The sequence below is a fragment of the Argopecten irradians genome, chromosome 11 (genome assembly GCF_041381155.1).
Source record: "Argopecten irradians isolate NY chromosome 11, Ai_NY, whole genome shotgun sequence".
Lineage (NCBI taxonomy): Eukaryota > Metazoa > Mollusca > Bivalvia > Pectinida > Pectinidae > Argopecten > Argopecten irradians.
Genome location: NC_091144.1, coordinates 41,894,271 through 41,914,693, shown reverse-complemented (window position 1 = coordinate 41,914,693; position 20,423 = coordinate 41,894,271). Strand labels below are relative to the sequence as shown.

The 20,423-nt window shown below is 33.7% G+C and overlaps 1 protein-coding gene across 2 annotated transcripts in view; it reads left to right on the top strand.

Moving 5' to 3' along the window:
* Positions 1 to 20,423, top strand: part of LOC138335602 (cell division cycle protein 23 homolog) — an 85,634-nt gene that overhangs the window by 14,317 nt on the left and 50,894 nt on the right. For both annotated transcript variants that reach the window (XM_069284773.1, XM_069284772.1), the window contains exons 3-4: positions 650 to 830; positions 17,941 to 18,040. In XM_069284773.1, the coding sequence (XP_069140874.1) occupies positions 650 to 830; positions 17,941 to 18,040 (281 nt within the window). The remainder of the gene's footprint in view (positions 1 to 649; positions 831 to 17,940; positions 18,041 to 20,423) is intronic.

The following is a 20,423-nucleotide window of genomic DNA, read 5'->3' as shown; positions in this document are numbered from 1 at the left end:
ATTTCTCTTGGTTTCACAACTCTCGTGTTACTTCGAGATTGTCGCGACGATGTTCGGAAGAGTTTTGAATGATTCGGCATCTATCGAGCCTATTTTTTACGTGTACACGTTAAAAAGATTTTTTCACTTTTATAATTAAAATACTTCCAGTGCTGCAACTTAATAAAAAGTGGTAAAATTAGAAAGTTTAATTTGGTTTAATTATTTTAACGTCCTATTAACAGCCAGGGTCATTTAAGGACGTGCCAGGTTTGTTGGTGGAGGAAAGCCGGAGTACCCGGAGAAAAACCACCGACCAGCGGCCAGTACCTGGCAACTGCCCCACATGGTATTCGAACTCGCGACCCAGAGGTGGAGGGCATGTGGTAATATGTCGGTACATCTTAACCACACCGGCCAACGAAAGTTTAAACCTCGGACAGACGGAGAAAAATGTGTATAGGACCTATACAATTTTTATTATGACAAAAAGAGCGAAAGTGATAGACCATACAACTTTAAAGTTTGTTACCACTATTTCTCAGAAAGTACAATAGGAATCTGTCTCAAATTTCATACATAGTTTGTAGTTGAAGTGTAAAAATTAAAGCAGAGAAAAGATATTTTCATTTATTTTATTTGTTCTGCTTACTCGTTCTACTTGTTTCAGGATTTTCTGAAGGAGAATGACCAATACACACTAGCAGTCAGTTACTTTGACCTGAAGGAATATGACAGGGCTGCCCACTTTGTCCATGATTGTCGCAGTAGTCAAGCCTACTTCTTATACATTTACTCCCGTTATCTAGCAGAAGAAAAACGCAAAAATGACAATGCATCAGACTCTATAGGTGAGTGGAATATGTTTTAAAAATATCAGGATATTTGTTTTGGTTTCTTCATTTTTAGTGCGAGCGTACTCTTGCACTATTGTTTTTCTTGTTCGGTGTGGAGTCTGTGTACATCCGCTATGCGCAGATTCCAACTGCACACATGATAGCGGAAGTCACTGTCTCATATATGTTTCTGGTTTAATAGATTTCACCGTGATTTAATGACACCAGAACCCTTTTAAAAACATATACTAAGGGTATTAAACAAGTAATGATATGTTGAGGGATGCACGATATTCTGTTGATATTGAAAAACTTCGATTTGTTAATTTCTATTTTTCTTTTTTTTTTTTTAAATAAATGCTTTCATACTTTTTATTTAATCAGTACACCCCCCCCCCCCCCACTTTTTTTTGTTTTTTTAAGAAAATAAAAGTGATTACTATATATAGCTGTCAAAAAGGAAATTTGCTTACATAATATAATATAATATAATATAATCATAATATATATGATTTTATTGTATCTTAAGACAGTTAAATGTCAGTTAAAAACAATAATTGGAGTGGGGAGCGATGCATGGGGTTCATTTCATCATGGCCATGGTATTTTGACCCCCCCCCCTTCCTTTCTAAGGTGAAGTCCTGATAATCATAGTTTATAACACTTAACATTTACTAAAATCATAATATTTATGATTTTATTATATCTTAAGGCAGTTAAAAGTCAGTTGAAAAGAAGAAAAAAACATGTATTTAAGTGATGTAGTATCTTTTAGAAAGGGGGTCAATTTACCATGGGGGGGGTTCATTTCAATATTCCACGATTCAAAATACCATGCTACACCTGTACCTGTAGCCGGGTATCTGTATATATTGCTACTTGTAAAATAGTTTTCCTTTTATTTTAAAAGCAATTCAAAGCTATCTCACAAGTCCTGACAAACAAAAGGGCAGGCATATGTGGATGCAAGAATTATAATCACTGGATCTAGAGGACTAATATGAATAAATACATGTACAATATATATATACAAATTTAAACAATGAAAAAGTATTGTACATAATTTTATTTATGATTACTGAGTTGAAAGGAACATTTTATAAATTAATACTGTTTAAATGTTCTATTCATGATTTTCTAGGTCCATATTGGTAAAATTTACTTTCAAGAGCACTTAAATCAACATTCTTCAGTCTTCTTGATGATAATTATATGTATATGTATACATACACTTGTATACTGGTCCAAGGGATGAACTTTCTGTATCCATGTCACTATGCATGCATGGTGCCTGGAAAAAAAATGAGCCAACAAATTTTTATATCTGTTGAATATACAGTGGAACTCGGTTAATACGAACTCGAAGGGACCGAGATAAAACTTCGAGTTATCCGAGTGTTCGAATTAAGCGAGTTCTCATGTCTACTGACGATCTCTTTACTTGGTATATATAGACCAGTTCCATGTCGTAAAATGATGTGAACAAGAGAGATGTCAAAATCGCCGATTGTAGTTGCAAAATTATAACAATAAAACGAGATATATATTTTGAAATGCTGTTCTACAGCAGATTTATGGAGAAAAAAAATCGGCATTTTCGGCGAACACGTTGTCCAAAAAATCTCATTTCGAGTTATAAGAACATTTTATGTATGGTTTTTGTCATTCGGACCCAAAATTTACTTCGTATTATCCGAGTTCTTCGAGTTTTCCGAATTCGAATTATCCGAGTTCTTTAAACAAAGATAAAGAGGGAATTCGGTCGGGACCGGCAAAGTACTTCGTATTAAGCCGGGTTGTCGAATTATCCGAGTTCGTATCAACCAAGTTCCACTGTAACAAAAATTGAAATGATCTATTTCAAATATATATAAATGAATAAATGTACATGTAGGTTCATTCTACAGGTTTTTTTTTTAGAGAAAACATTTTATAAATTGTGAATATGTCACTGATGCATCTAATAGAATCAAATATTGTTTCAAAAAAGTTAAATCAAATATTTAGTTCCAACAAAACTTCGGAATAATTATAAATGATACATGACTGCAGCTGTCATATACTTTGTACATGTATACATGAACCAGGTAAAGTTGTAATAAATATACAAACGCTATTTATTGATTGTGATGAGAAATAATACTGTATGTGTCCTCCAAAATATATCTAAAGAACAAGCTAAAACCTACATACATGTTTGTGTATACCAGAACATATACAGAACAATAATTTACAAATTAAAAATCTATAAATATACACATCAGAACTGTATAAATTGACCGGTAGCATAATATTATAGATTAATTGAAACAAATCTTAGCTTGATAATTCACTAGCAGTTACATTGGACATTCTAACTCTACATGCATTACGACAGTACATTTTTAGCCCACCATCTGATGATGGTGGGCTATTCAAATCGCCCTGCGTCCGTGGTCCGTCGTCCGCCGTCAGTGGTCCGTCGTCCGTCGTCCGTCGTCCGTCCATAAACAATGCTTGTTATCACTATTTCTTAAAAACTACTGCAGGGATTTTGTTCAAACTTCACATGGAGGGTCCCCTTGGTCCATATTTGTGCCATACAGAATTTGTGGCTGATCGGAAAAACAAGATGGCCGCCAGGCAGCCATCTTTGAATTTGGCAGTTGAAGTTTGTTATCGATATTTCTTGAGAACTACCGAAGGGATTTTGTTCAAACTTCACATGGAGGTTACCCTTGGTCCCTAGTTGTGCCATACAGATTTTGAGGCTGATCGGAAAAACAAGATGGCCGCCAGGCAGCCATCTTTGATTTTAGCAGTCAAAGTTTGTTATCGATATTTCTTGAGAACTACAGAAGGGATTTTGTTCAAACTTCACATGGAGGGTTCCCTTGGTCCCTAGTTGTGCCATACAGATTTTGAGGCTGATCGGAAAAACAAGATGGCCGCCAGGCAGCCATCTTTGATTTTGGCAGTTGAAGTTTGTTATCGATATTTCTTGAGAACTACAGAAGGGATTTTGTTCAAACTTCACATGGAGGGTACCCTTGGTCCCTAGTTGTGCCATACAGATTTTGAGGCTGATAGGAAAAACAAGATGGCCGCCAGGCGGCCATCTTGGATTTTGATAGTTAAGGTTTGATATCCCTATTTCTCAGAAAGTGCTGAAGGGATCTTAATCAAATTTAATATGTAGGTTCCCCTAGGGCCCTAGTTGTGCATATTGCATTTTTGGACCAATCGGTGAACAAGATGGCCGCCAGGCCGCCATCTTGGATTTTGATAGTTAAAGTTTGTTATTGTTATTTCTCAAAAGGTACTGAAGGGATCTGTCTCAAATTTCATATGTAAGTTCCCCTAGGGACCTAGTTGTGCATATTGCATTTTGGGACCGATCGCTCAACAAGATGGCCACCAGGCAGCCATCTTGGATTTTGTTATTCAAAGTTTGGTATGGCTATTTCTCAGAAAGTATTGAATGGATCTTTCTAAAATTTCACATGTAGGTTCCCCTAGGGCCCTAGTTGTGCATATTGTGATTTGGGACCGATTGATCAACAAGATGGCCGCCAAGGAGTCATCTTGGATTTTGATAGTTGAAGTTTGTTACCGCTATTTCTCAAAAGGTACTGAAGCGATCTGTCTCAAATTTTATATGTAGTATGTTTGAAAAAGTTTAAAAAGTAGAGAAAAGATCCATCTTTCCTTTGTCAGATATAGATCATTTTTTGGTGGGCGCCAAGATCCCTCTGGGATCTCTTGTATGAATATACAGGGAATTACATTGTACCCCTAAAGAGGCCCCACGAAAGAACTGCTATATTTACCCAGGCTTACGTTTTACATGATTGGGGAATAGGTATGAAATATGTGACCATATGTGACCACTCATTCATGAAAAAATAATGCTAGGGACTAATTACATAATGATCAAAATACGAAGACTCACTCACTATCAGCTGAGCAGGGAGTACCGGGTGCGTACATGTACATGTGTACATATGCAGTAGTGGTCCGGTACTGCATGCTCGTTTGAACTGTTCTCTTCACTATAACAAGTTGTATTAACACTCTCCATGCGTCATACTGTTTACCGAGTCATATGTTGGGATTGTCGCTGCTCCATTGCCGTTCCTTTTGCATTTTAGGGTAGTCAGTTGGTTGTTTTGGCAAAAACCTTTTGGTTCAAAACTATGGTAGCCATGTTTTGTTTACTACGGAGAGCTGCATGGTGGATGTTGCGCATACGTTAAGAGTGAACTGCACTGATAGCCGATCGGGAAGACGTATTGGGATTCCTATAATATATATTAATTTCTTCACATGCAGAGCGATTTTGATGGGAGTTTTTCTTTTTCTTTTTCATAAGAAATTAAACTGGATATATATTAACACCATTTTTACCGACTTTAGCCTTTGTTTGTCCGACTATTCGCTTTAATGGTGGCTTGAAAATGGTTAATTTAAATGCTTTTATTAATTCCCTTAAATTAGGTTGGATCAGGAGATTATACACCTGCGAAGGGAAATGGAAATCTATTTTAAACGAACACATTGATTTTGATTTACTATTAAATGTTGGTGGTGAATATATTTTAAAATGTATTAATCTTTGTACAAATGATTTTTGGAAAGATTTTGGAGTCATAGGCACTACTTTCAGTAACCTTTCAACTCAGTAATTTAAATGCTGTTGACCTATGACACGCTAATTTAAACATCTCACCCCTCTTCTGTTGATCTATACTGTGTACTACATCTCAACCATCCCCCCCCTCCTACTCCCCCTGTGCCTGCATGTGTATAATGGCACCTAATACACAGCTAGGCTAGTACCTTACCTTCCAGCTGACTGCTGTCCACACAATCTATACACACTGGTGACTCCCCCATCTAACGTAAACACATAATCTCTGTTACTGATCTTGCTATCTAAGTCTTATAGACCTAAAAGTTATAATTAAAAAAGTAAATTAATCAAACTTTCTTTCCCTGTACATTAAATAATGCTTTTGAAAACAGACCTGAGGTTAAAGACAATATAAGGCTGCCATTATGTGTGCATGGTTTTACTTGCATACATAAGTGAGCAACACAAGAGTGTAGTACAAAAAACTTTTTTTAATGAATATAAGACTTTTGCTTTCTTTATTTTAAAATCTTTTCTTTTATTTATAAGAATTTTGCTAAAGGAAAATGTCAAATAAACATTTATTTATAAGAATTTTGATAAAGAAAAATGTCAAATAAACATAGATATGGTTTTTCTGTGACCAGTTGAATATTGTTGAAATAATCGATATCAAAGTCGGTCACAAGACATTTGACTGCAGATAGATACACAAAGCTTTGAATTAAGCTTAATTTTCATATAACACACAGTATCTGTTTACTGGGGAATAGAAATCTGCCTAACAGCTTAATGTTTTTATAATGAATTAGTCATATATTTATCAATAATTAATTTTTCTTTGTTTTCATACCAAATCTGGCTTTCTGATTGGCCAATATTTTTTTTGCATACCGCTATGAAAAAAAATCCGAGAATGGTGCAAAATCCCGACGTTATCGTGACGTCACAATAGAGACATTGACGTTGCGTATTGATTCGGAAAAAAGAATTCCTTGAAAAACCACTATATTGTTACATTTAAACATTTGGCTTAAAAGTATAGACAACAGTCAAATGATAGGAACGCTTTTTATAGATCTACAAAAAGCTTTTGACCTTGTTGATCACAAAATACTTCTTCATAAACTTAAACTTTTAAATGTATCAATGTCAAGTCTGCAGTGGTTTACGTCTTATCTATCTGGCAGATTTCAATCTATACAATCAAATGGTATGTCATCCTCTCCTAAATTGATAAAAACAGGTGTACCTCAGGGCTCAATTCTTGGTCCACTTATGTTTCTTATATATATTAATGATTTACCAATGTATGTAAAACAATGTAATGTTGATATGTATGCTGATGATACGACTATACACACAAAAGGCAGTACATTACCTGAAATTGAACAAAGCCTTCAAGAAGATATTAAAAACATTTTTAGGTGGTGCCAATTTAATAATATGAACATAAATTTACAAAAAACAAATAGTATGCTTATTGGGAGTAAGAGGAAAATAGCAGGAGTGGATATCCATCTAGTAGTAAATGATATACATAAGTATGCTTATTGGGAGTAAGAGGAAAATAGCAGGAATGGATATCCATCTAGTAGTAAATGATATACATATCAATCATTCAAATTGTCAGAAAGTCTTAGGTATTTACATAGATAAATTTTTAAACTGGTCAGAACAAGTAAAAAAGGTAGCATCTAAGCTCTCAATAGCAATTGCTTTACTACGAAAAATGAAAAGCTATCTACCAAGAGAAGCTAGGAAAATTTACTACAATTCCTACATTTTACCAATTTTAGATTATGCCGCTATAGTCTGGGGTAATGGTTTGACAAAACAACAAATAAATCATATTACAAAACTACAAAAGAAAGCTCTTAGAATAATGCTAGATAAACCAATACTATCTGACAGTTTATCCCTTTTTAAAGAAGCTAAAATACTCCCTTTTGAACTCAGATTAAAATATCATACTGTAGTTTTGGTTTATAAAGCACTGCATAATATGACACCGGATTATATATGTACATGTACTTTAATCGAAACTTGTCAAAATTCTTGCTTGTACAAACTCAGATCAGCTACAGAAAATAAACTCCTTTTACCTAAGTTACAATCAGAGACAATGAGAAAGTCCTTCAGCTACTCTGGAGCTGTATCTTGGAATAATCTTCCACTTGATATAACACACTCCACATCCCTTGTAACTTTTAAGCAAAAAGTCAAGGAACCAAATAGTACTTTATCCTTGGGTTGATATCCAACTTCACACAATATATGTTCAAGCGAATTTGTTAAGAAATTCATTTACTATCAGATACTTGAATAATCTAACTCCTGTAATGCATTCTGCATTAAAAAGATTGATCGAGATGATTGTCGTATATTCGGTGTACAGCGAGATCTAAGCACTTATGTCCGCATTTAAAACTATATGACTTACCTATTTTGCCTCCGTGCTCAAAACATGTCATGAGTCAATGATATTTTTAATACTTTTTGGTCAGTTACCTATTTTGTTTCATGAGCTTGAATGGCCTATTTCCTATTCGCTGTCCTTTTGTTCTCTTTTGCCACATCGTATACTGTAGTTCTCATGATGAAACAAATGATTCATCATAATGTTTCCTTGTGTTTCCGGCATTCTCCCGTTCTACCTTTCATTTCTCTCGTTGATTTCCAGTCTTGTGAGAAACTTTTCCATTGTCTATTGCTATATCATCGATTTTGTCGCCATTGTTATTTCATAGACATGAACTGCATGTGAACAGAACCACATGTATATATTATTCTGCCTTCTTTTTATGAGGATTTATGTCAACATTTTGCATTTGTGTTTCGGATAGTAAGTCGACATGGGCACTTCTATGTACTGGAAGATTAGCTCTGATGGGCATCCTGGAGCTGAAATATAAGCCACCCTTCATGATTCAATAAAATTATTTACTGATATGGTTCCCTTATAAAATCGTAAAAAGGGCACATTATTATTATGCTTACCCCACGTTTGAAGTTGCTGAAACAGCCCCCACGAAGTTGGCGGGGGATGTGATGTATATTTGATGATTTTTGTCATCTACAAATGGTCAATCCCCCGCCCAACGTCAAGATGTGGTTATCGTCCGTCCGTCCGTCCGTATGTACGTACGAATGGTTTCCGGAGCATAACTCTAAAACCAGTAGAGATATTTCCACGAAACTTCATACACACATTGGTCTTATGGTCTAGTAGTGCCTTTTGCTATTTTTAGGTTTTCATTTTTTGCATTTTTTCCGTAACCATGGAAACATTGCTGAAAATATCATATTTTTGTACCAGGTTCGTTTCCAGAGCATAACTCTAAAACCAGAAGAGATATTTCCATGAAACTTCATAGACAATTTGTTTTTATTGTCTAGTAGTGCCTTTTGCTATTTTTAGGTTTTAATTTTTAGCTCACCTGGTCCGAAGGACGAAGGTGAGCTTATGCCATACCGTGGCGTCCGGCGTCCGGCGTCCGGCGTCCGTCCTGTCCGTCAACAATCGACTTCTTCTCCATAACCGCTGGTCGGATTTCAACAAAATTTGACTGGTAGCATCCTTATGGGCTACTAACTGAAAATTGTACAAATGATGGGGCTGACCCCTCAGGGGCCTGAGGGGCGGGGCCAAAAGGGGTCAATTTGGCTATTTCCATTTAAACGACTTCTTCTCTGAAACTAAGCATGGGAGAGAACCCAAAATGCAATGGTAGCATCCTTATAGGGTGGGGATTCAAAATTGTACAAATGATAGGGCTGACCCCCTAGGGGCCTGAGGGGCGGGGTCAAAAGTAGTCAATTTGGCTATTTCCATATAAACGACTTCTTCTCTGAAACTAAGCATGGAATAGCATCCATAATGCAATTGTAGCATCTTTATAGGGTGGGGATTCAAAATTGTACAAATGATGTGGCTGACCCCCGGGGGGCCTGAGGGGTGGGGTCAAAAGTGGTCAATATGACTATTTCCGTATAAACCACTTCTTCTCTGTAACTAAACATGGGATTACGCTCATAATGCAATGGTAGCATCCTTATAGGTAGGGGATTCAAAATTGTGCAAATGATGGGGCTGATCCCCCGGGGGCCTGAGGGGTGGGGTCAAAAGGGGTCAATTTGGCTATTTCCATATAAACAACTTTTTCTCTGCAACTAAACATGGCATAATGCTCATAATGCAGTGGTAGCATCCTTATAGGGTGAGGATTCAAAATTGTACAAATGATAGGACTTAACCCCCCCCCCTGGGGCTGAGGGGCGGGTGGGGATTCAAAATTGTACAAATGATGAGACTGACTCCCTGGGGCCTTAGACGCGGGGCCAAAAAGGTCAATTAGGCTACTATTTTCATATAAATTACTTCCTCTCTGAATGTTTGTATTGGATAGCATATTTGTATGGTATCTATAGCATCAATATATGGTTGTGTTTCAAAATTAAATAAATTTTGGAGTCAATTTTACTAATTTTTCTAATTGTAAGAGTCTTTGTGATAATTACAAAAAACAAAAACAAAAAAACAGGTGAGCGATACAGGCCCTCTGGGCCTCTTGTTTGCACTTTTTCCGTAACAATGGAAACATTGCTGAAAATATCATATTTTTGTACCAGGTTCGTTTCCGCAGCATAACTGGAAAACCGGTTGAGATATATGCACGGAACTCCATAGGCACATTAGTCTTATGGTCTAGTAGTGCCTTTTGCTATTTTAAGGTTTTCACTTTTTGTACTTTTTTCTGTAACCATGGAAACATTGCTGAAAATGGCAGATTTTTGTGTAAGAATCGTTTCCGGAGCACAACTCTAAAACCCGCAGAGATATTTCCATGAAACTTCATAGATACATTGTTCTTATGGTCTAGTAGTGCCGTTTGCTATTTTTAGGTTTTCACTTTTTGTACTTTTTTCTGTAACCATGGAAACATTGCTGAAAATATCATATTTTTGTAGCAGGTTCATTTCCGGAGCATAACTCTAAAACAGCAGAGATATTTCCACGAAACTTCATAGACACATATTCTTTTTATGGTCTAGTAGTACCTTTTGCTATTTTTAGGTTTTCATTTTTTGCACTTTTTCCGTTACCATGGAAACATATTGCTGAAAATATCATGGTAAATGGTAAATGTTACTTTGCAAAACTCCACCCATCTTTGTGTATATAGTCTAATATAAATGTCAAGGCTGTATACCTGATTCAACAATTGCAGCCCCGCTCTACTTGAATTATACTCCATCTTTCTTTAGCTCAACTTCCTTTTTTCTTTTTTTTTTTCATACACATAAGTCTCAACAATCAAACTTTGATATCTCCATTGGCGGGGGATCTGAATGACTATATATAATGTCCTTGTTATTATTATTATTACAAGCTAACCGACATTTACATAATATATAATTTTCAGTCATGTGGACATGACGTACATAGGAATTATTTTACATAATGAATAATTTGCGTGCCCCTGTGCTTGGGCTGAGGTGACCAATATTACATTTCACGGTCCCGGAATAGCAGTTGAGATGGGTTGTTTTTATCTTGTACATACGTTCCTTCCACATATTCATAATTCTAAATATAACTGTCGAAGACAGATATATCTGGATCAAATTATCAATGAGAAGTTACATAATACATATGTATAAGACCACGATCAAGTGTATTGATGGTAGCGATTGGCCTAGGACGTCTCCTTGCAGGCGGTATATGGAATTTTCAAATTATTATTTGCCTAGATGAAATAAATGATTTGTTTTAATGTCCAGGAGACAGGAGTCATCTCATCTTTCCGTGTCAACACCAAAATAAAACTAACAGGCCTATTCAAGGACACGTCCCATGTATATATCCGATGTAAATCCTCAGATATATAATTATTTATTCTGTAGTAATAGAGCTACATGTACATGTAGCCCTCGCCAGATATTGTGAATAGTTTGAATAGGCATGTTTGCATGATATACTAAAAATAAAAAAAAAATGGAAAAAATTGCCGCCGGTGGTGAGAATCGAAAGATCAGAAGATCTGCACGTTAACACTAAACCAGATTTCTGCTTTTTTATATACAGTGATTTTTTTTATAAGAAGCAGATAACATTGTTGTATGATAGAGTATTTCCTTATAGGAAAAATAAAAATTTGTAAATGTAATGTGCATGTAGCTGTTGTTTCAGCATGAAGAAAAGTGAAAAAAGGATAATAACACATTGATCACAAATCACAAAGTTTTTTGTTGTTCTTTAATATACCTGGTATACGATAATCTTTGTTTGTTATTTTATTGATTTTTTTCTGATATGCTCGAACGTCGTTGAAGACACCCCCTGAGAGGAATGAGTTAGATTTCGCCGAGACGAAGCACACGCTCGTGTTACGTTGATACGGAGAAAACGACAGTTTTTATTTTATACCATGGAATATCAAAGTTATATTATGCATTGAGAAATTGTACAATACAATCTTTTTTAGATTATATCTTTCTACTGCGTATGCATCGTAAAATTCTACTAAGTTGCATGAAAAATCACGATAACTGCAGGTACAGTTAGGCCTAATGTGATACAATGCACAGTCGATGTCGGGAACAGATCCGATTTGATGCATTTAACTCAAATATAAAAAAATGAATGCTATAGCCGAAACCTTTTGGACTCAGAGATAGTCTTAAGTCTTCAAAGATCGCTTTTTTAATGAATAAGAAAAATAAACACGAAAAAAAAAAAATAGATTTTTTACACACAATGATTTTTTTAAACAATGTCAAACATATTCAATTCAACTCATTAATTATATGTGTCAGAAGCATGTTAATGATTTTTTTTGTGCAATATTTCATGAAATTCATCTACTAAACGAAGCCTTGTATCCACAAACGCTGTAAGATTTACATTGTAGCCTACGTAGGCCTACTGTTTCTTTTTGTCAAAGTGACGTTTAAATAATGAAATGTTCCAAGATAAAGTAACACTATTATTTTAAACTATGTTAAGCTGTATATGAGTGCAAATTGCCACCATAATACCGCAAATGAGTGCTTATTCAATCCTTCAAAACGTCAGCTTGCAAGGTCGAATCACCCGGGCTCATAGAGGACTAAAAAGTGACGTCATTGGAATGTTCGGTATCAAATCGTCAAATTTAGAAATGGTAATCAGAATAAAGAAATTAATCATTTATTTAATCATATCGCAATATTTTCACTATCGCAAACTGTTACAGGAAAGTCTTTTTACCTGGTATCGAATTCTATGCATGATTAATCTCGATATTTAGTGCTGAAAATTCTGGTTTATTGATATTATTCCGCTACTTTTGTTGAGTTTGAATTCGCAAATTCGAAGGGCGTCAGAACGCTTGTTTCAACCGGAATCAACACCTTAGTGATAAAGACCTTCCAAGTGAATTTTTGCATCGACATAAAAAGTTGATTTTCTCAAAAAGTAAGAAAAATAAAATACATTAATTTTGCTGGAACATTAAAAAAATCATTCTGATTTCGGAACAGTTGGAATCATGAAGATACCTCTAACAGTATTTTTATTATTATTAGTATATATCATGTAAGTAATTATTAAACATACTTCATTTTATCAAATAGAGTATAAAATTAATTATAAGTATTGATGTCACTATTTTTTAATTTTATCGGGGTATGAAAAAAAATTTTTGCAAACTTTTGTGAGAATCCGCGTTTGCAAACAATTTTTTTTTTTCATACCCCGATAAAATCAAATAAAAGTGACATCAGTGCTTAATTAGAAAATTATTATTTGTTTTACTATAATGATAATTGTAAAAACAGAATGGTGTATCTTAAACCATTGTAATATCATATAATCAACATAAATTAAAACTAAAAATCATTTTGAATTATATTAGCATTTGTGGCAGTATTGCAAAAAATATTACATTTACATCTATGGTTATAAGTAAAACAAGTACATACATTCAGACCTACAATTTCATTTCTACTAACATTTATGTAAACTAATGTTCAAAATGAAATTTGTTGTTTGCATCTCGCTAGCTTAACAAAGATTCAACTTTGGAGGTGTCACTAAAATCATGAAATCCATATACCATATACTTGTGCGGCATGATCATTTCTATGATTAATGCAATGGCCTTGAAATCATCTTTTTTGCCTTTTCCTCAAATACATATGAAAATCATATATGAATGATACAACACAGAAACTGTATTTTCAGTACATAGAATGAAATCACTGAATTTAATGAGACACTGTTTCATGTTTGATACCTTATTATTATTCAAATTATGATTGCAGAATTTACTCTTTGTGTTTATTCCCAACAATGCATGCTTCTTAGATTAAAACCACGATCTATTTTTCATAAAACAGACTGAATTCCATCATTATGATAAAAACGGACACAAACAGTGTTAAATTAACATACTTATGTTGAAATAAAATACCTAAAAAAAGCTTCTATTACCTAATGATGGATTGAAAAGTATACATGTACATGAAAATTAAAATGTATTTTGATATTTTCAACATTTACAAAATAATTTGAAATATAAGTGGCTTATGATATTGTGTAAAATACAGATAACCTTGAGTGAGTTCAGGTTGTAAATATTAATATAAGCATTGGCTTTCAGTTGGCATTCATAGTCAATATGAATACCAACTGGAGGGAGGCAAATTTCATGATGCTCTCTAGCTTCATGGATATTGCTAATGATTCAAAAAAGCCTTTCAATCAATATCGATTAAATATGCAGGAATGAAAGAAATAATATGCATATGCACGAAGAAGTTATATATAGGATACTATCCAATTGATGTTGTCAGAGTAAATTGAAGATTGCCATAAAGGGATTTAAAGGATATGATAAATACAAGGTACACATAATAACAAAATCTTGGAGTGACAAATGACATTTTTTTGCCATTTTCTCAAAAGAAAGAGAGAAGGAAATATTTATAAATCATTGACTCATGGTCGACCCTATTTTGTGATTTGCTATTTGTTTATCAAAAATGAAATAAATTGTAATCTTACGATAGAGTGCTTGCATTTATAATACAAAACTTTACCTGCAATTTATAGTTGTCCAACTGGGAATTTACATGATGTGTATGATATGATGTTCACCAATATCAAATTCATTTATCTAAGAAATTGCAATGTTTTTTGATTATTGAATCGCATAATGCATGTTCTTTGTTTTGAGTAGAAGGAAATAGAAAATTAACTCTAAAAAAGTATATATTTTTTTTTAACCATTGCAACTTGACAACAATTGATGGCCATGCTGTTGTACACTGAGATTTATCATTTATGTTATCAATGTAAATCAGAATTCTTGATTTGTAACGTTTTTTAGGCTTAAGTCTCAGTACTGTCAGTACTTTGATTAACAGAAAGTATCTGGCATAACAAAAATATAACTGTTGATGGTAAACCTGTTTTCTACAGGGCTTGGTATAGATTAGGAGTTCACACAATTGCTGATCTTCTGAAAGATCAAATAAACATAAATTTTTACTCTTTTGAAGAATTCTTACAAAAAATGATAATTAAAACACCAACTTCCTTCAATTTCTAGGACTAATATCTGCTGTTTGTAAACGTCTGCCTAACCCTCAGCCGCAAAACCTATTACCACTTATACGTCCATATGTTCCCCTAAATACACAGATTTTCTTTTCAAATATGAAATATTCAAAATTTCTATATACTATTCTTAATTAGAAACTGAACCTACAGGTAAGCTCAAATGGCAAGAAGAATGTTTACTAGATGAAGAAGAGTGGAAGCATATTTATAACATTCCTTATAAAGTAACAAAAAACACTAAACTTCAATGGCTTCAGTTTCGTATTTCTCATCATAGTCTGACCACCAATTCAAAATTATTTAAGTATAGTATAGTAGCTATCCCTATGTGTACTTTCTGTAATTCAGAGAGAGAAACAATAATTCATTTAATGTGGGAATGTCGAGAAAAACAAAATCTATTGCAAAACTTTGAAACTCTTTTAGATGCTCTTTATATTCCTTTTTCAATTAACAAACAATTTTTTCTTCTTGGTCTTACAACTAACAACATTAATGCACCAGTTGATAATGTTATACTTTTAATCATTAAACAATACATTTACAGAACAAGATGTTTTCATAAAACCTTAAATAAAAACACATTTGCAAAAAATATAAAAATATATTATAATATTCAAAGACGCATATCAATTGGTCAAAATGATTTTTTGAAAGCAAAATTTATAAAAAGTTGGAGTAAGTGGAAACCTTTTATATAATTTGACATATGAACTCTTTTGAATTATGAAAAAAATTAAGAACCAAGGATAATTAATTTAAATCCTGACAACTTATTACTTTTACAACAAATTCTCTACCATTAGATAAAATATACATATATTTCACATCTCCACTCTATCCTCCTATACAACTATTTCCTGTCTAACCTATCTTCTCCACCTCTTCTAAATGTCATGTATGTCTGAACGAATGTGGGTGTATGGAAACCTTTGAATGTATATAATAATTTAAGTAAACACTTTGGTATATGTGTGAGGGTGAGTGTGTGTATGTGTGTGTGTACATGAAGGTGTGTAAAAGTATAAATGTGAATGTCATGTAAAATTGATACAAATGAAATACTTTTGTTTTTGTACTTATGATGTTAATTTGTCTTTGTCTGTATTGTCTGTAAAAATGAAAATGATTTCAAAAATAAAAAAATAATATAAAAAAAAAAGAGATACCTGTCAGCGATGTTCCACTATAAATTACCAATAGTGACATTAGACAGTCCTAAACGTCTTGTGTAACCTTCAAGCGACATATCATTCTAAGCATCTGATCAACTTTGGAAACTTTCAGAACAATACAATGTAAATCAGGTTTATATAGTCAATATAAAAGTGATGAAACAGATAACTTTTAGTACCGGCCAAACACATTTACAGCGTTATTTAGCAGATTATATTTAATTTATTTCACATCATCCTAGGTCCTAGGTGTACGTTGCACTATCGCTTAGTAAACTGTGACCATAGGCGGCATTTGCTGCAGTTCTAATAAGTATTTATAAAATTACCCAGCCTTGCATAAGAGAAACAGAATAAAAAACATTATACAATATCAGTCCAGGTTCCTGAGCTCTCGATCTAATGTACCCCAGAAAGGCATTCAAGCATGACACAGGTAAGTCACCACGTGCACAGAGACTGGACAGTCCTATAGCAGACGACTATTTTGAACAGCAAAACATGTCTATCATATCAATTAAATTATAAACAAACTTCTATGTAGCAAATAACACAATCAACAAAGTTCAAAATAATTTCATATTTAAGTTCTGATTACAATACATCAAGGACATAAACCATCTCCTTGCAATAGTCCCAAGGTTAATGAGCGATACGTACACCTGTTGCCAAGGATGATATTTCATGTAGGCTTGTTAAAATGTTACATTTTTGTGCGTGCAAAATATTTCTGAGCAAGGCCTTATAGTTGTATATTGTACTGGAAATTCTAAGGTTTTAGAAAGTAGTTAGCGAGCACATAATGTCTAACAGACATTTTTCAAATTCATGTTGACCTGCCATGTCGACATGCCTGGTTTTGTGTTCAATCTGAAATAGACATAAACCTAAAACAATGGACCTTAGTGAATTTTGTTAACCATAATTCGTTCATAATTTTGAGTTGTTCATTCATTTCAATTATAATCTGTCTTTTGTTATAATTTGTAAAATTGCAATCTCCAAAAAAGATCAACTCTTGAAGATAACCAGAAATAGTCCATAATCATCATTCGCAAATGTTTTGTAGGCGAACGTTTTGCACGTTTCGAACGCTGCGTTAGCCCAGAGCATTTTCAACATGGACGCCATCATATAGGCTGTTTTATTGGGAGAGATAGCTGATGATACAGATATACCTTTTGGCAATCTCATAGGTCCAATGTTCACACAAATAACAAAATCAAATCATGCAATTTCAAGATTTATGTTCAATAAGACAGAATCTCCAAAAAGGGTCACTGAATACTTCGACGAGGTCGTGCCTCATTATTCCGGAATAGAGTTTAGAAGCCATTTCCATATGACAAAGACATCATTTGAGGTATGCATAATTATAATATATAGTCTACGTAAACTTCATATGAACATGATGATTTCCTACATGTACGTTAGGCCTCTATTGGTGTTACGCAGATCATCTTTCATTTGGGTCCACAGTCCACGGTCCGTCCATCCTTCTGTCCATCCGTAACACTTTGTGTTACCGCTATTTCTCACAAAGTACTGAAGGGATTATTCTCAAATTTCATATGTAGGTTCCTCGAGGGCTCTAGTTGAGCATATTGTGTTTTGACACTGATCGATCAACAATATGTTCGCCAAAACTAAAAACTCTGCAAATATTAGCAAGCATAGTACTATTTTATGCATGTTTGACAAAATATTAATCTTTTAAACAATTTTTTAAAGGTCCTCCCAGCAAACTGGAAAATGAAGTATTGAAAAGCCTCAAAATGGAGCTGTGTAAGAAATATGCCAACAAAGAACTGGATGGATATTGTTTGTATCTGTAAGTGTGTGAATTTATTTGTCAGAATTATCTCTAGAGTAATTAATTGTCTGAATTCTCTTTGGAGTAAATAATCTCTGATTTGTCTCTAGGATAAATAAGAATTTGTCTGAATTTTATATTTATGTGCTGAGTGACCGTAACAGTTTCTATCTATAACTTATGTACTGAGTGACCGTAACAGTTTCTATCTATAACTTATGTACTGAGTGACTGTAACAGTTTCTATCTATAACTTATGTACTGAGTGACTGTAACAGTTTCTATCTATAACTTATGTACTGAGTGACTGTAACAGTTTCTATCTATAACTTATGTACTGAGTGACTGTAACAGTTTCTATCTATAACTTATGTACTGAGTGACCGTAACAGTTTCTATCTATAACTTATGTACTGAGTGACTGTAACAGTTTCTATCTATAACTTATGTACTGAGTGACCGTAACAGTTTCTATCTATAACTTATGTACTGAGTGACTGTAACAGTTTCTATCTATAACTTATGTACTGAGTGACTGTAATAGTTTCTGTCTATAAACTTATGTACTGAGTGACTGTAACAGTTTCTATCTATAACTTATGTACTGAGTGACTGTAACAGTTTCTATCTATAACTTATGTACTGAGTGACTGTAATAGTTTCTATCTATAAACTTATGTACTGAGTGACTGTAACAGTTTCTATCTATAAACTTATGTACTGAGTGACCGTAACAGTTTCTATCTATAAACTTATGTACTGAGTGACTGTAACAGTTTCTATCTATAACTTATGTACTGAGTGACTGTAACAGTTTCTATCTATAAACTTATGTACTGAGTGACTGTAACAGTTTCTATCTATAACTTATGTACTGAGTGACTGTAACAGTTTCTATCTATAACTTATGTACTGAGTGACCGTAACAGTTTCTATCTATAACTTATGTACTGAGTGACTGTAACAGTTTCTATCTATAAACTTATGTACTGAGTGACTGTAACAGTTTCTATCTATAACTTATGTACTGAGTGACTGTAACAGTTTCTATCTATAACTTATGTACTGAGTGACTGTAACAGTTTCTATCTATAACTTATGTACTGAGTGACTGTAACAGTTTCTATCTATAACTTATGTACTGAGTGACTGTAACAGTTTCTATCTATAACTTATGTACTGAGTGACTGTAATAGTTTCTATCTATAACTTATGTACTGAGTGACTGTAACAGTTTCTATCTATAAACTTATGTACTGAGTGACTGTAACAGTTTCTATCTATAACTTATGTACTGAGTGACTGTAACAGTTTCTATCTATAACTTATGTACTGAGTGACTGTAACAGTTTCTATCTATAAACTTATGTACTGAGTGACTGTAACAGTTTCTATCTATAAACTTATGTACTGAGTGACTGTAACAGTTTCTATCTATAACTTATGTACTGAGTGACTGTAACAGTTTCTATCTATAAACTTATGTACTGAGTGACTGTAACAGTTTCTATCTATAACTTATGTACTGAGTGACTGTAACAGTTTCTATCTATAACTTATGTACTGAGTGACTGTAACAGTTTCTATCTATAACTTATGTACTGAGTGACTGTAACAGTTTCTATCTATAACTTATGTACTGAGTGACTGTAACAGTTTCTATCTATAACTTATGTACTGAGTGACTGTAACAGTTTCTATCTATAACTTATGTACTGAGTGACTGTAACAGTTTCTATCTATAACTTATGTACTGAGTGACTGTAACAGTTTCTATCTATAAACTTATGTACTGAGTGACTGTAACAGTTTCTATCTATAACTTATGTACTGAGTGACTGTAACAGTTTCTATCTATAACTTATGTACTGAGTGACTGTAACAGTTTCTATCTATAACTTATGTACTGAGTGACTGTAACAGTTTCTATCTATAAACTTATGTACTGAGTGACTGTAACAGTTTCTATCTATAACTTATGTACTGAGTGACTGTAACAGTTTCTATCTATAACTTATGTACTGAGTGACTGTAACAGTTTCTATCTATAACTTATGTACTGAGTGACTGTAACAGTTTCTATCTATAACTTATGTACTGAGTGACTGTAACAGTTTCTATCTATAACTTATGTACTGAGTGACTGTAACAGTTTCTATCTATAAACTTATGTACTGAGTGACTGTAACAGTTTCTATCTATAACTTATGTACGGAGTGACTGTAACAGTTTCTATCTATAACTTATGTACTGAGTGACTGTAACAGTTTCTATCTATAACTTATGTACTGTGTGACTGTAACAGTTTCTATCTATAACTTATGTACTGAGTGACTGTAACAGTTTCTATCTATAACTTATGTACTGAGTGACTGTAACAGTTTCTATCTATAACTTATGT